This window comes from Leptinotarsa decemlineata, unplaced genomic scaffold (assembly GCF_025532065.1).
Source record: "Leptinotarsa decemlineata unplaced genomic scaffold, Ldec_3_MD MMD2_tig00002159_RagTag_RagTag, whole genome shotgun sequence".
Lineage (NCBI taxonomy): Eukaryota > Metazoa > Arthropoda > Insecta > Coleoptera > Chrysomelidae > Leptinotarsa > Leptinotarsa decemlineata.
In genome coordinates this window covers 746,889-764,714 of record NW_027412574.1, presented here as the reverse complement: position 1 = coordinate 764,714, position 17,826 = coordinate 746,889, and the positions used below count along the sequence as shown (strand labels likewise).

Below are 17,826 nucleotides of genomic sequence, written 5' to 3'. Positions count from 1 at the left end.
TGAAGACTTATTGTTATGTACCGGTCTCAAAAAATTTTGAGCTTCTTCACTTATTCAGTGATCATTATCTATGACATGTTGAGCAACCAGTGGTGTTGGGCAGTTACAGTTTCCTCAAGAGCAAGGCTTCATTTATTCAGCTTCATAAACTTTCTTCCATGCTCAGAAAACATTCCTAGTACCCTGCTTGCCAAGAGCGATAAAATACGACTTCTCAGTCCGTAAAAGATTTCAAAGCATGGATATACAATGATACTTTGCATGATGTTTCAAAAATGTGAGTTGTAATCTCCATTTTTTACTCAAATTTTTTTTGGAATTCAAACGCTGCATGGATTATCAATCTTTCTAAAAATGCAATGTGATTTTTTTGTTGGAGTCTAAGACGGCTGAAAATGATAAATCGTTGATCCCAATTTTTCAAAAACGCAGTTGATAGTAGCGTCCTCTTCTGGATGGATATCAATGTATAAATAATAATAAATGCTTTTATTGAAAGGTTACTCAGTACAAAGGATACTAATCTAACCTAACAAATGGCAGAATTCAACGTAGTTAGTATTGAACTTGCAAAATGTTATAACTTGGTAGACGAGTGATATACATCCTAATAAACCTAATTTTTCTTTTCAGAAGTCAAGTTGAATATTTGTTTCACCCACTTTGCTATTTGATTGAAGTCTTTACGAAATTTCACTTTGAGGTGTTGCCAATTTTTGTCACTGTACTAGATAACCGTATGATCAATGGACGTGATTCATCTGCTGCATTCAAAATGAGTAAAGTGGAGAGCTATAAAATTTACCTATTGAATAATTTAAACGTTAATGGCTGACTGTCAATCGTGGAAACTATAGTGAATTTGAATGATTTCATATAATCAAAGTGAAATTTTCACATTCCTTGAAATACACAACTTTTATGTGTAGTATTCTGAATGCTGTGAGTTTAAGTATTGGATAAACAAGATAATTTACGAACATTGAGAACGATTTTCACTCAAAATTCCTTCATTTCAAAATATTCATTTAATGACTGAAAATTCAGTATGTGAACGCTTTTACTTATTATATTATTCATAGTTTCATTCAAATGAGCTCAAAAAGTATCGAAAACATACAATTTTACCGATATATCGTACACATTCACAATACAAAAGTACCTACTTGAAGTTTGAGGATAGTTCTCTGTGCTATATTCTTACAGCTCTGGAACAAGTTGAACTATCACTAATGAATTGCTTTTTGTGAAATTAGTTTTTCATTCTATATCTCAAATAGAGCAGTGATAGATTGATATCAACTTGGTATTTGCCATTTGAAAGCATAGAAGCAACAAGCTATACTATAGTCTATACACACTAGTTAATACACACTAGTCAATACACACTATAGTGTATTCGGTGTTGTCTGAGAGTGAAAAAATTTCAATATGAATTTTTCAATTATGTGTTTTGTATGATGAGAAGATGATTTAAATATGGTAAAAACTAATTTTGTTTAAATATTTCATTTTGAGACGGAAAATTTATATTTGAAAGTTTTTTATTTAGGATTGTTACTTTCTACCGATATATAAATCATAATCAGAATTTAAAATTCAAAAATAAATACCTACAAATGTAAAAAAGGAAAAAAATTCTGCATTTGATAAATTAACTTTTACAAAATGAAATCTAATCTCTTAGTAATTTGAATTTATAAAATTTTGCAAATAAAAATAACTATGTAACATCTGGTGACATTTTGAAGACTATTCATTTTCTTTATCCAACCTATTTAAATGAAAACATTATAATTTGTAGTTATGATTCGTCTTTTGATGTAAATCAATTTGATATTCTTGTAATTGACACTGAAGATTCATATTTTTCACTTCATTTTATAGTTCATTCAGAAATAATTTTATAGCTTCAATGGAAATATGTACATTTAATGAGATATTTGGATGATTTTTGATCTGAAAAACATCTCATGAATCACAGTTCAATTAGGATTAATGACAATTAGAATTATTTTTGTAATAATGAGTCTATACAATCGGCCAGATCCCACATCTCTGCTTCGATTCTGATTGTTTTGTAGAAACATTTTTCACAAGCTTCTTGGTCTGAATAGGCATTTCTTTACTCAACACAGTTTGAAGGTCCTGTTATTCCTTGCGATGAATCCTTCAACTTAAGCCCAAACTCTATTGGATTCAATTCACAGTAATAAGGCGGCAATAAAACCGACATTCCTTCAGTCTTCGCCATCCCATCGATGGCATCCCTGACGAATTTTGACTTATGACATTTGGCCGAATTAAGAAGCTCCGTCTTGTCGTCTCGTCTACTGTGATAACTTGCGTTTTCCATTACTACTACGGATCTCTGCGGGAGTTTCACAGGTATATTCATAAAACATTCTTCGAATACTGTGGCACCCATTTCTTGATGATAATCCTCATTTTTCTTCAATTCAAATAACATCATTCCATCCTTCACGAATCCCTTACTGCTGCCTATGTGAGTCATGATCAGATGATGACCTTTTCCAACTGAAATTTTTGAACCATTGGACCAACCTTCCACGAAGGCTTGTCTTTCATTTTTGATGTTCTGGTCTTGTCCAACCTTCGAAATGGTATAACCTTGATTGACCCATGTTTCATCCAAATATAAAAATAATTCATTCAGTTCTTTGGCTTTTTTTATTTCTCTCAAATAGTTTCTCCTCCATTCTACAATCTCGGATTTTCCTATTAGCATTGGTGACTTGGGTGTCACACCAATAGGTGGTTCCACTTATGTTTCGCTTGCGTTTACGCAGCTATTTTTATCAAGTACTTTTCTGGTTTTTCACATTTTTGTCTTCAATTGAGGACCGCCTGCCTGGTACTGACGATGCCCAATAGGCTGAAACAGCTGTCTACCGGTGCCTCCTGAATTGAATTGAAATCATTATATATATATATATATATATATATATATATATATATATATATATATATATATATGAATATACTGCTGTAGTCTCTCTCATTTCTGAATAGACTATACTTCATTGATTGAATCTATTTCTGGAGAATAAATTCCAATCTGAAAATGAAAACCACCATGAAGAATAACTTGGAATTGAAAATTACTTCTGTGTATCGAAAGATCAGGTTTATATTCTGTATATAATAGATTTCAAAACGAATATTTGGTCTTGTGATAGGAATACAAAATATCCATTTCCTAAGGCAACAAGAAGCCCATATTCGGTGTTGAATACTGTATTTTTGGCTCATTTGAAATCAAACTTATGTTTCCAATAACTGCAGATGATATTGCGTTTGTTGTGTATTCGGGATTTTCGACACTTTGCATTGAAATTTCGGTATCTTTCATAATTTATATTCACAGTAATCTAAAAGTTGGTCGATTTTGGTGAATGGGGAACATGAGGTTTGATGAACGTATTTATGATGATTTGATTGTGGAAAATTTATCAAAGACAAAAAGAACAATTAATATCAGAGAAGTACATTCAAGAAGACATGCAAATCATACACGGATGATATTTCATATTCGAATCAAAACAAGCTCTTTTGTTACTAGTGTTCATTCTCTAGTTCAACAGCAGTTACTCCAAGGATTTATTAGTATATTGCTATCCTCAGCTATACGAACAGATAGCATCCGAGTGACGCAGCTGCAGGTGCAATACTGGCATCGTAAGAGAGAGTTCGCTCAGACCTCTTTGTGGCACATTATTACTCGCATCAAAATTTTGCTTTATGAAGCTTGCCAACCGTCATTCAGGCTGAAACTCCACTGAAAACTTCTATATCATCGTGTTCGCAATGACTAAAGCTTATTTTGATATCACATTATTTTTTACGTTTAATTTTATGCCAACCCAATAGTAACGCCAGAAAAGAATAGCCAACCCAAAGTATGTATATTCTATAATCTTCATATTTTTGATCGATATAAAATTTGGTCATTTGAGAAATATTTGAAAACACTTTGATTTTAAATTATACCAATCTGGAAGTAATGTTGGAAAATTGTTCGCACATCGTCATGAATGTTCACAACAATCATCAATATTATAGAATTTCATCTACTCAAATTTTTGTCATATTCTGTGTTATGTTCGTTAGGTATGTTTTGTGTTTTTATCTGATCATTAGTACTAGAGTTGAAAAAAATAAAAGCTGTTCTTATCGCCTAGGCATTGAAAATGTCACTTCTATGATCGATAAGTTGACGTTTATTGCCAATCAGAAATAAACCAATTTTTCCATTTCACATACTACACACGACAGAAAAAGATAGAAGTTGAGAGACGGAAAATATTTAGTGTGTTCACATGGCATTTCAAAATAGGATTTTTATCAACTAATGTAAATGAAAATAATATTCCAAGATCCGAGACAACCTAAATCGGTACGACCAATCAGCCTCACATCCTTCCTGTTGGAAGGGCTTGAGAGGATACTGGACGGACACATCAGGAAGGTAGCATTATATGCATCTCCCCTGAATAACCACCAGTATGCTTATCAAACCGGCAAATCTACAGATTTATCATTCAACAACCTCGTTGAGAAAATCTTACAATCCCTTGACAACAAAAATATTGCGGTTGCTGTATTTCTTGATATTGAAGAAGCATTTGACAATTCTATAGGATTGTTTCTGGCTAGGAAGGGTATAGAATCGACCATAACTGGCTGGATCTATGCCATGCTAGTAAACAGAACTGTAAATACGACTCTTCAAAGTGTGCCATTAGGTTCAGGGTCACCAGGGGCTGCCCTCAAGGTGGGGTACTATCTCCCCTTCTGTGGTCACTCCTGATTGATAGTCTGCTTGATGCCCTCGACAGAAAAAAAGTTGATCTACAAGCTTATGCAGATGACCTTGTCATCCTGGCAAGGTCCACGTCCGAAGGGTAGCTTGTAATATCCCCGAAAGCGCGTTGGACGTTGTTCACATTTGGTGCCTGAGGAAGTAGCCAGAGGAGTAGTTGTTTTCTGATAGGCGACAGTCTATTTCACCTACTGTGTAGGTATATTCGAGACTGGCTTGAACGTTTAGAGTTCATTTCCTAGATTTGATTACATTATTATTATTATTTCTGAACATCAATATGGAAAGTATAATTAGAACAACTACTGATATTAATACCTTGGGATATTGAAGAGCCTTGTAATATATTTGAACTACCTGTGTTGACAATTTCATGGACATTTACATTCAAAACTTGACGTGAAGAGGACGATGCTGTAACGCTGGAATTATTGTTTCAGCAATAACCTTTTTATAATAAATAGATTTATCCATGCTTCTTAATATCCGTTATATTTGCTCCCGATTCTGCTAGCAAAGAAGCAGAACACCTTCTGAAACAATGACCTGTATATTCCTTTGGTATCGGGAGGTTCAGAAACTCATCAATGGTAGAGAGCATTTTCCCAAACGTCTTGTTACGTGTTCCAAAGTTTCATAATTCAAATACAATTGTTTTGGTTCCATCATTGCTTTATGTAAAGAGAGACTTCAGAAAAATCAATACCACTTATTAAATACATACCTGCCATATGGGTTATCTATTCTAAGGGACTATTTCTTTATAAATATACTGAACTAAAAGAAAAGAAAACAAAAAAATGAAAAAAAACACATCCTACTTGATTTAGGTGGAAATATCACTTGTGCCGATGTCGTCTCGAGTTTAACTTTGTTTTGCTCTTCTCTAATTTGAGGATAAATTCTCAAGACGTGAAATTTGTGCTGAGGAAGTAATTGGTGAATGGATTTACAGTTCCTGTTGGAATCATTCCGTTGAGTTGGTTTTTTTTACTCCTCTAGCTATCGACTTAGTCGGATATTTTTTTGTGTTTACCGGCACTTTGTCTTCTGTCCTTGCGTAGGACAGCTACGTTTCAAGCCACCCTTCTTCCACGTAAGTTGAATTTTCTTATTTTTTTTTTCTACTTCTGGATGGTCGAAAATCCTTATTATTTTTTTCATTGATGTTTTCTCCTAGGGCTTGTTCTTCCACCCCTAGATTGTTTGGGGCCTACTACCCTTGACTCAAGTCATCTTTGTTACCCGGAACGAGTCCTGATGGGTAGGTGTTATCCTGCGCTCCAGACGATCATCCCTGAATAGATTGGTTCCAGTCCAGGAGATCTGACTTTTTATCCCGACTCACCACCCTGAATAGAAACATTAGATCCACTACCTTCATATTGGACAGAAACAGATAAGTCTAGCCAATAAGACAATTATTTTGAATTCCTTATTTATTTATGTTTTTTAATTGTATTATAATAGAATATCATTATAATTTGTATGGGGTTGTGCTACGAAAGAGTTAGAAGAAATTGTATATGCTTATGTCGTTGATTATTCTAATGTGAGACGCAAGTGAGATCTCCCTTGAGTACTATCTCAAATGTTCATGTTCATTGATCTAAAATCAATAATAAATAAGGCGAATTCATGAGTCAGGTTCGCTTGATTCACTTGGAATTATTTATGATATCAGAACCCGCTATACAGAGAACCTACCCCCAAGCTAGGCAAAGTTTGTGTTTTAGTTTTCAGGATTATAGTTGATAAGGGGAGTCACTAGAGCACGTTAAATATTTTTCTTATTATAACTTTCAGGTAAGAACAAACCCCTGATTAGAAGACCGATATAATTTCGTTAATGGTGAATATCACCAGATATTCTCCCTCCCCCCCTTATGTAATAAGATGGCGCCCAATAATTAATTCTAGCTGGTTCTTATTTTTTTTCTCATGTGTATTTATTCGAAAGTGATTTCGCCTTGTGTTCGTCGAACGATATCGCATATATTTTTTGTAAATTGTTTTTTTTTGGATTTAAAGAAGCTGTCAAGTACTGATTTATGTTTCCAGAATTGCTTAGTTGCATATATACAGGGTGGTTACACGTTACCATAAACTTATTTGTATCATTTTTTTTTTCACCTACAGGGATGATCGAAAGAGTAATCAGGTATTTTTGTTGTCGTTATTGAGGAATGTTCAGACATACAGGGATTTTTAGACCAGAAATCAGGTGCTTTCGTTAGATCACATTTAAGTATTCTCTATGGTACAAGGTGTCTCAAAACTTCCCGTGGTTTTGATTTTGAATACTTAAGAGTTATCGAATCCGCAATCACTGACCTTAGTTTTTTTTTCTTTCCTTTATACAGGGATTCTCGGAAGAGTATTGAGCTGCATTACTCTTGATAATAATAAGTATTTTTAGGCATAGTAATAACGATTTTCTAGCCAGTTATTACTTCATTACATCACCCATAGGTATTTTTTTTCATAATACAGGGTACTTCGTAAGTATCGTTACCGTTTTCATGTTTTTATTTTTGTCTTGAAGTGATAAGTGTTTCAAAAGGCATTCACTGACCTTATCCGTTGACGTTTTGTCCTTTGATTGAATAGGGGTTTCAGGAAGTTATTTGGGTAGTTGTTTTTTTTTTCGGGAAATCGGGAGATATAGTTATTTTTTTATCTGAGTAATATTAGTTTTCAGTGAAATATGGAAATCAACAGATTATTATCTGATGAACTTTCTTATGAACTATTAGTAAGAGGTGCGGTAAGTGATGGTTCTGTCGATGATAAACGAAAACGATTGAGAATATTTTTGAAGTTAGAGAAATCAGGTAATTTTTTGACCAATTCAGTAGAAGGATTAGACCCAAATAATGAAATTCAAATTTGTGAATCTAAAATTGAGGATTTGAATAGTATCGTGAAAAATTTTGACTTTAATAATACAGCGAATGAATATGCGAAAGTACGAACTCGGATTTTCCATGTAATAGGGCGGTTGAATCGGGTAATTTCGACAGATTTTACTGAATTGAAATGTCAAATGATAACAAGGGCCGCGGAACTCCTTGATCAATTAGAAGAGTCAATAAGACAGAACAGTTTATCAGAAGTCCTGAACCCGGAAAACCAAGGTTCAATTCTAGACCAACCTAATCCTACACTCCCAGTAATAGAACCGACTTCCAACAGAGAAATGTTGTCACACTTATTAGATGCTCCTCTTATTGATTCATTGGGAGCAGGTGAAAAAAAATCTGATCCCACTGGATCACCATGTCCGGTCGAACAGTTGGTAACAGGTGTTCAGTCTAAGGTGAATATAGTGGATGTCCCCCAAGGTGAGATACAGGTTGGCCCTATTTATAAGGCAGGCCAAGCCACTCCATTCAGGGAGACGGAACAGAACTTGCATTCTACTTTAGGAATTGAGCCTAGAGTTCGGCGAATGGGGTTGCAAGATCTTGCCATGCCACCCGTTGAAAGTCAGTTCAATATAACACCATATCCGGTCACGTTGGATTTTTCACGAAGTTTCATTACGATTTCGAAATGGAATGTTCGATTCAATGGACAGGGTAGCGTAACAAATTTTATTGAAAGGATTGAAGAGCTCAGTTATGCTTGCGGAATAACAGAAAAAGAGCTTCTTCATAGCGCTGTCATCCTGTTTTCAGGAACAGCATTATCGTGGTATCGTGCAATTCGAGATAACCTTGATTCTTGGAGCAGTTTTAAAGCAAAGCTCCGCTCAACTTATTTGTCCTCTGAGTATGAAGAAGATGTTTGGGGTGATATTCGAAATCGAACTCAAGGGGCTGAAGAGAAAACTGTAATTTTTAGTGCTCAAATGAAAAATTTGTTCAGAAAGCTTTCTCAACCTCCGAGTGAAGAAATTCAGCTGAGAATTATCAGACGTAACCTCTTACCAGTTATTCAGAATCAATTGGCCCTATACCCTATAGGAACAATAGATGAATTAGAAAGAGCTGCTCGAACCATTGAAGATGTGCAATTGCGCACAATGCGCATGCGCCCACCTCCCACTAATCCCAGTATAGTTGCGGAACCTGAGCTTATGTACCAGAGGCCCCGCAGACCACAAGTTAGCGCCATTCAAGGGCATGCTTCGTCTAGTTCTGCTACAGACGCTAGTCGAGAGGTATGTTGGAATTGCAGAGAGATAGGCCATCGTAAACGAGACTGTACTAAAGCCTTCAAGAAGCATTGCTTTAGATGTGGGAAAGCAAATGTTACCTCTCGTACATGTAATGATTGTGTCCGTTCGGGAAACGCGACTCCGAACCATCCGCGGGTCTAAGGATGAGTTCGGAGAAATTCGACCCAAAATCATATAATGATAGTATAGTATGTCTTAAACCTGTTCTTGCGTATATTTTTGCACAGTGTGAAGGTGATAACCGTCCCTATTTAAATTTAACCATTTTTGGTATACGCTTCATGGGTCTTCTGGATTCAGGAGCAAATTTTAGTTTTATGAATATGAAAGGTTGGAATATTTTGAAGAATTTAGGAGTAAAATTATTACCTTCTCGCGTTGAGAATTGTACCGTTGCAAACAGTCAATCCTGTTCAGTTTTAGGCTCAGTCAGTGTTCCTATTCAATTACAAGACAAAGTTGTTGTAACAAATTTGTTGATAATTCCAAATCTTTCTCATACCTTGATTCTAGGTATAGATTTTTGGCTACAAATGGGTATAATCCCCGACTTACGGAAAAATTGTTGGTCCTTTCAGAGTTCCCCTCCAGATGTTGCTTGTGTCAATTCTTTAGTGGCTCTGGATGTACTGACAGCTTCCCAACGAAAAATTCTGAAGGAGTTAACTGAGAAGTATTTTGGGTTAATGGGTAATAAGATTGGTTGTACCAATCTGATAGAACACAAAATTATTACGGAAGGGGAACCAATTAGGCTTAGACCTTATCGTTATTCACCAGCGGTACAGAAACGTATCGATGAGGAAATTGAAATCATGCTCAGAGATGATATTATTGAGCACTCCGATTCAGCGTGGTCTTCACCAGTTCTTTTGGTGCCCAAAGGTAATGATAAATGGAGATTTTGTGTAGATTATCGGGCATTCAATCGTGTCACGAAAAAAGATGCTTATCCCATTCCTTACATTGCTACGATCCTGGATAAGTTACGCAATGCAAAATACTTGAGTTCACTCGATATTCGCTCGGCATATTGGCAAGTTCCAGTAGCTTTGGATTCGAGGGATAAAACTGCCTTCACAGTACCCGGACGTGGTTTGTATCAATTTAAGAAAATGCCGTTTGGGTTGACAAACGCCCCTGCCACTTGGGAACGTCTTGTAGATCGTTTATTTGGTGCAGAAATGGAACCGTATTCATTTGTCTACTTGGACGACATTATCGTCGTTACCGAAACGTTTGAGAAACACCTTGAAGTGTTAGAGATAATATTCCAAAAACTATTATCTGCAGGATTGACGCTCTCTCAAGAAAAATGTCAATTTTGCCGGAACGAGTTGAAGTATCTCGGGTATGTTGTGGATAAGTATGGGCTGCATGTGGACCCTGACAAAGTTAGTGCGATATTGAATATCAAACCTCCTACAAATACTACCGAAGTAAGGAGAATCATTGGGATGGCATCATGGTATCGCCGGTTTTTACCACAATTTTCTACAACGATTGCTCCACTTACAGCATTATTATGCAAACATAAAAAATGGCATTGGTCTGAGGATTGTGAACGATCCTTTCAGTTTATCAAAAATTCATTGGCTTCCGCCCCAGTTCTCACTTGTCCTGACTTCACCAAACCATTTATTGTTCAAACTGATGCTTCCGCTTATGGAATCGGTGCGGTTCTTTCGCAGGAGCATGATGATGGAGAACATGTGATTTGTTACATATCTCGGTCTCTTTCTAGAAGCGAAAAAAACTATTCCACCACAGAGCGAGAATTACTTGCCGTCATTTACGCATGTGAAAAGTTACGACCATATCTCGAAGGGTATAATTTTAAGGTCATTACTGACCACCATAGTTTGGTGTGGTTACATAATCTTAGAGAACCCACAGGCCGCTTGGCTCGTTGGACTCTTCGATTACAACAATTCAATTTCGAGGTTGTCCACAGAAAAGGACGAGATCATGTCGTACCCGACGTGCTAAGTCGTTCAGTCCCTGAAATTACCAGTATCGATCCTCTCTTTATCAATCAAGGTGGATCAAAGAATAGAGAAGATAGTTGGTATGATTCTCTACGAGAAAAAGTCTCAGCACATCCCTTGCATTATCCTGCTTGGCGATGTCAGAACAATTTACTTTTCAAGTATGTAAAATGTTCATATCCAAACCTGCGAGACGATAGCGAATTTTGGAAGATAGTGGTACCAAAAAGTCGGAGACTGGCCATATTGAAAGAAAATCATGACCAGATGTCCTCAGGACATGGAGGTATTTTCAAAACCTATGAGCGCATTAAAAGACGGTATTATTGGCCTAAGATGCGGTCTGATGTTGCGCGTTATGTTGGTAAATGTAAGGTTTGCTTATCAAATAAACCTGTTCTTCGTTCTTCGGCAGGCTTTTTAGGTAAGCCCCAAGAAGTTACGAAACCATGGGAAACAATAAGTGTCGATCTTTTTGGACCTTTGCCACGTTCCTCGTCAGGTTATAAATTTGTATTAGTTATAATGGATGTATTCAGCAAGTTCCCACTTTTCTTTCCGATTCGTTCAGCCACTGCTTCCGCAGTGACAAAGATAGTCGAGGAGCAAATTTTTCTTGTCATTGGATGTCCTAGGTATTTACAGTGTGACAATGGAGTCCAGTTCCGTAGTACCTCATTCTCAAAATTGTGTGAATCCTACAGAGTGAAATTATTCTACACTCCTAATTATCACCCTCAATCAAATCCCGTCGAGAGAGTGAACGGAGTACTCAAAACTATGTTGCGTTGTTATATAATGGATAATCACAAGAACTGGGATGCCCTTCTTCCCAAAGTTGGTTGTGCCATTCGCTCTTCGACTCATGAAACCACTGGACTAACTCCATATTTTATAAATTTTTCTAGGGAGTACGTTGGTTCTGGCGACCTCCATACGTCTCCAGATTTTGCAACCAGTACCCCACAGGACTTACTGTTACGTTCACAACAGATTGTTCAGGTCTATCAGGATGTACAAAAACGAATCGCCAAGGCCCATAAGGGTTCAAAGAATCGTTACAATCTGAGGCATCGTCCAGTTAGTTATACAATTGGTGACTGGGTGTACAGAAGAAATTTTGTTCTGTCGGATGCCACAAATAACTTCACTGCAAAGCTGGCCCCAAAATTCGTAGGACCCTTTAAGGTTAAAAATAAATTGAGCCCAACTACATATGAGTTAGCCGACAAAGATGATCGCCCGAAAGGATTATGGCATGTGAAAGATTTAAAAGCAAAACCTCCTGACTCTGAATCTGATGACGAATAGTTTAGGTTATCCCATTAAGTTAAAGGAGAATTACGAAGCAATTCTCCTGGGGGTTGATGGGGAATGTTACGTGTTCCAAAGTTTCATAATTCAAATACAATTGTTTTGGTTCCATCATTGCTTTATGTAAAGAGAGACTTCAGAAAAATCAATACCACTTATTAAATACATACCTGCCATATGGGTTATCTATTCTAAGGGACTATTTCTTTATAAATATACTGAACTAAAAGGAAAGAAAACAAAAAAATGAAAAAAACACATCCTACTTGATTTAGGTGGAAATATCACTTGTGCCGATGTCGTCTCGAGTTTAACTTTGTTTTGCTCTTCTCTAATTTGAGGATAAATTCTCAAGACGTGAAATTTGTGCTGAGGAAGTAATTGGTGAATGGATTTACAGTTCCTGTTGGAATCATTCCGTTGAGTTGGTTTTTTTTACTCCTCTAGCTATCGACTTAGTCGGATATTTTTTTGTGTTTACCGGCACTTTGTCTTCTGTCCTTGCGTAGGACAGCTACGTTTCAAGCCACCCTTCTTCCACGTAAGTTGAATTTTCTTATTTTTTTTTTTCTACTTCTGGATGGTCGAAAATCCTTATTATTTTTTTCATTGATGTTTTCTCCTAGGGCTTGTTCTTTCACCCCTAGATTGTTTGGGGCCTACTACCCTTGACTCAAGTCATCTTTGTTACCCGGAACGAGTCCTGATGGGTAGGTGTTATCCTGCGCTCCAGACGATCATCCCTGAATAGATTGGTTCCAGTCCAGGAGATCTGACTTTTTATCCCGACTCACCACCCTGAATAGAAACATTAGATCCACTACCTTCATATTGGACAGAAACAGATAAGTCTAGCCAATAAGACAATTATTTTGAATTCCTTATTTACTTATTTTTTTTAATTGTATTATAATAGAATATCATTATAATTTGTATGGGGTTGTGCTACGAAAGAGTTAGAAGAAATTGTATATGCTTATGTCGTTGATTATTCTAATGTGAGACGCAAGTGAGATCTCCCTTGAGTACTATCTCAAATGTTCATGTTCATTGATCTAAAATCAATAATAAATAAGGCGAATTCATGAGTCAGGTTCGCTTGATTCACTTGGAATTATTTATGATATCAGAACCCGCTATACAGAGAACCTACCCCCAAGCTAGGCAAAGTTTGTGTTTTAGTTTTCAGGATTATAGTTGATAAGGGGAGTCACTAGAGCACGTTAAATATTTTTCTTATTATAACTTTCAGGTAAGAACAAACCCCTGATTAGAAGACCGATATAATTTCGTTAATGGTGAATATCACCAGATATTCTCCCTCCCCCCCTTATGTAATAGTCTGCATCCATAATTTGGGTATTTCAGAAAAAAACGTTGATGATTGACAACAGAAGGGCGTAATGCAATGTATTTATTAAAATAGTCAATGTTTTTTCCAACAAAGTAAAAAGAACGATCTATTTTCGATATGGATAAATCATCGAAAATCGATGATCCATTTATTTAATGTCTTCTATTGATAAATGGTACAGCTCTTCACGCCGGCAGGCACCATACATTCCGAAAATAGTAGCAACTCATCATCAAATATTTTTCATGTGGCACCTCATTCATAAACCTCTGGATTATTCAAACGTAGGAGTTTTTGATTTTTTGGGCCTATAACTTTCATTTTTTCGCTTGAAGAATGCTATAAACTTAAAATATTTACTTGTATTAACACTATTTTCAACGAGCGCAATATACTTTATCATTGAAAACTTGCTCCACAAAGTTGACGAGTTCCATATTTTTTATTTCTCTTCTAGATATAGTAGGAAGACGGTTTCGCTGAAATTTCCTTCCACGTTTTTAAGTCCACACCTGCAAAGAAAATTAGAATATGCGATGTCGTACTGCTGAGCCAATTTTTATGGTAACAATTCAATTGAAACTCCTTTTGCAGCCTCTTCAATATCGTCGGGAACACATTTTTCCTCACTATTGTTCTTCATTATTCAAGACATTAAACACCAGCAAGAACTTGAAATGTAACTTTAAATAAAACGCGCGAGCTGTAAACAATATTGTTTGTTGGTAACCAAGTGATTTGGCGTCACCTGATACGGCCATTTCACAGCAAATGCGATAACATGAAAACAGTTAATTGACAAGAGATGTCAAAATGTGTTTTTATAGAAATGATGAATTTATTCATTTTATTATGCAAACATGAAAATTGTACAAAAGACTTTGTATGATATTTGTGTTAAAAGTAAGTTTTATTTTGTTCACAAAGTGAAACCTTACTTTTAACACTCATATCATCAATAGCTATTCTAATGCTATTTAGGTACAGATCAAACTATCAGATCAATGAATAGTTCTATTTATATGAAATATTGTTTTTAAATACCTTAAAACCCGTCAAACTTCCAACTTGCACAAAACATTTTCAAGAATGTCTTTATCGACTAACGAATGGCAAATAACAAATTTCAAAATATTATATTACGGTTTATGTTGAGGTGGCTTATATTACGTAATCACTGAAGTGTGGTGGCACTTCAGCAGATTCTCTATGGATTCAGTTTTGTCTATTTTTCAGATTTTGGATAGTTATACATCCAAAAAATATAAAGAAACAACAAAAAAAATGTCTTTCAAGAAATAATCTTAAACTCACTTTCAGACCCTCAGAAAGACAAATTTATCTACAGACTAATGATTGACTGAGAACAGAGTATATATTTTTAGTTTTGTTCCTTTCTTTGGAGAGAAATTTATACCAATTTCGCGAATGCTAGAACGGCAGAAAAGCGACACAGTAAAATGGGGTGCGAATTTTCGATAAGACTTACGTTGGGAGATTTACAGGAAGTTCAGAGTTGTTGCCATCTCAAAGAACTTGCCGAAGGCTTCGCAAGAAAAGAAGCTGGAATCACATAAAGTATTTCATCTCTTAAACAGTGACAAAGAGAATATTTCATAATGAACTAAAGTGAAAGTTATTTACGATAAGAGGGTTTCAGAGAAATCATGATTTAGTATTCCATATCATTATGGAAAATATTGGGATACCTTAGGAAGTTGAAGAACGATTGATGCTTTTTTTTCATCATTCAGCCATTCTATTATTCATAAGCAGGAGAGTGTATATTCTGTAGAATAGTTATGGCACAAATTCATTATTTTGGTAAATTTCGGTTCTGAAGAAAAATCCTGATATTGATATAAATCACAATGTGATTTAACACTGACTTTATTAAAGTTCATAGTTTCGAATTCTTCATAGTTCAGTTGGAACATTGAACAAAACAAAATTGAATCCTTTTTCCGAGCAGGTCAAAATAAATGTGAATATCAACACATAATAGAATAATTACAAAAATTTTATTTTAGAAAAATATTTTATATTTCAAACGAATACGATTCCAGTGTTCATGACAATTTGTTTTCTCAGCATGTGTATCGAATTTTGAAGAAAACACTTTTTGTGAATGTAATCATGGTTATTTCATTTACGTTTTTGAAGATTTTGATCTGCATCTCAAAGTTTTTCACTATGATATTTGTCGGATATTAGTGTGAACCTTCCTGTTAGTTGAGAATGAGTAGTTTCAGTTTATATTGATGTTTTTAGGTACCGATGGCTCGAATAGCAAAGGATTGTTTTATGTGTAGTTGGAAAATAAAAGTGAAAATAAAAACTACTGTCTTGAGTTTCAGTAATGGTATCACCCTCAAATTAGGGAAGAATACAATAATTGAAATTTCCATTTTTCTCAGATTGTGAGGAAGGAAAATCGCCAAGAGGGTGAATGTTTCACGAAAAAATTGACAACGGTTTGCATCGATTTTCACAACTCTCCAAATAATGACCAAATTCGGAAGATGAACAATGAAATGAAACTTTTTATTCCTCAGCTTCAATTCATATGAAATCTTCTAGCCAGATAAGCTTCATTTCAATCTAAATTCAGTGAAATAATATCGATTGGTATTATGTTGGACTCGATGATCTTTCGAAATCAGTATAAGCCAGATTTTGTTTTCCCCAACTGAATATTCATTTTTGTGTTATTTTTTCAGTTCATCCCTCATTGACTGTGAAATGATTTTCAATGAATTTTACGAAAATCTATCAATGGTAGTTTGAAGTTTGATATTTTTTGAAAAATACATTAATCGTATGACTGATCTATATTTCTAAAAATGTGGAAGTAGAAATTACGATCGAATTACACTAGGACTAGTTACACAAGTTGTGATAAATCTTGATTATGATTTCATCACCACTAGCATTTCGAATTATTTCATTTGCTACTGATCAATTTCCATTTGTGTTCATAACGAAGGTCGGTCGGTCAGATTGTTCCTACCCTTTTTTAAATCTGTATCTCCTTCTGTTCAATGCACATCATTCAAAATTATTTATTCTTTCTCATGACATCAATATAAAAATTTTTCACAATTAGAACAAAGTAGCGAACAAATTACCATGAATTCAATACATACGTTCGTAAATGATATTAGAGATCAAAATGGTTGTTGCATTCCTGGTTGAAAGTGGTTGGAAATATTTCTTCGTAAATCGTACAAGAACAGATTTCCATTTTCTGACATCATTATAACAGATAAGAAATCTAAAAAGGAACAAATAAAATGAAATTGAATCAATTGGTGATAACGAAAACGATTATAAATTTTAAATTTCATCTGGTATTTCTTCATCATTCACGTTGATTATTTCATTTTAATGTGATTCAATTCAATTTTTCAATTATTCGTCAATAATTAACATTTCACTAGTTAATATTACTGGAGTTTTTTTCCAACACCAAATCGTTATTTTCAACACCTCGACATCGTGTTTCGAGCACCAAGGGATCATCTTCAAGAGGAAGATTTACCTGGAAACTTCGCGAAGCTAACGCTATTAATGCTATACAGATATACCATACAGGTGAACCATACAGGTCTACCACAAATACAAGTATACTACACCTAAATTAATTTTACAATTTGCCTTATCTATTTTTTTTCTCCAGTAATATTCACCAAAGGTTCCGAATAGTGCATCATAAATTTCACTAATTGTTCAACTCATTATCAATTCATCTTCATTTGTTTCCTCCACAAATAAATATTGCTCATTTTTCTAGACATTACTACTATTTTGTAACTAGCTTAACCTAATAATGTCTGATATTTTCAGCATTTCCAATAATTTCAACATTCATTTCAATTTTATTTAATGTGTTATTCCATAGATTCCGGACCTGTTAATAACATTTGCTGAGGGATTAGTTACTACTATGATATATTCATTTTCTTACTTAGCTATCCAAAGATTGGCCGAATGCTTATGCCCGTTAGGTTATACACAAACAAAAATAAATGTTGGTAAGTATAAAAATAATAATGCGAATTATTCTACTTTGGACCAAGGTCCTTTGTTTTCCACCATATCCACCATGTATAGGAATATTCAATACAAATGAAAGGAAACACCA

At 35.1% G+C, this 17,826-nt stretch overlaps 1 protein-coding gene and 1 long non-coding RNA gene across 2 annotated transcripts in view; one reads left to right on the top strand and one right to left on the bottom strand.

Moving 5' to 3' along the window:
* LOC111509400 (uncharacterized) overlaps positions 1-17,826 on the bottom strand; it is a 366,192-nt gene that overhangs the window by 134,823 nt on the left and 213,543 nt on the right. The gene's annotated exons all lie outside the window — the stretch shown is intronic.
* On the top strand, positions 5,451-13,416 carry LOC141482961 (uncharacterized). The gene is made up of 2 exons (XM_074177001.1): positions 5,451-5,939; positions 6,024-13,416. Exon 2 carries the CDS (start codon positions 7,551-7,553, stop codon positions 9,165-9,167), a length of 1,617 nt encoding a protein of 538 aa, XP_074033102.1. The 5' UTR covers positions 5,451-5,939; positions 6,024-7,550; the 3' UTR covers positions 9,168-13,416.

Excerpts from the sequence above, each read along its gene's own strand:
- LOC141482961 (XM_074177001.1), top strand. The coding sequence starts at position 7,551 with ATGGAAATCAACAGATTATTATCTGATGAACTTTCTTATGAACTATTA.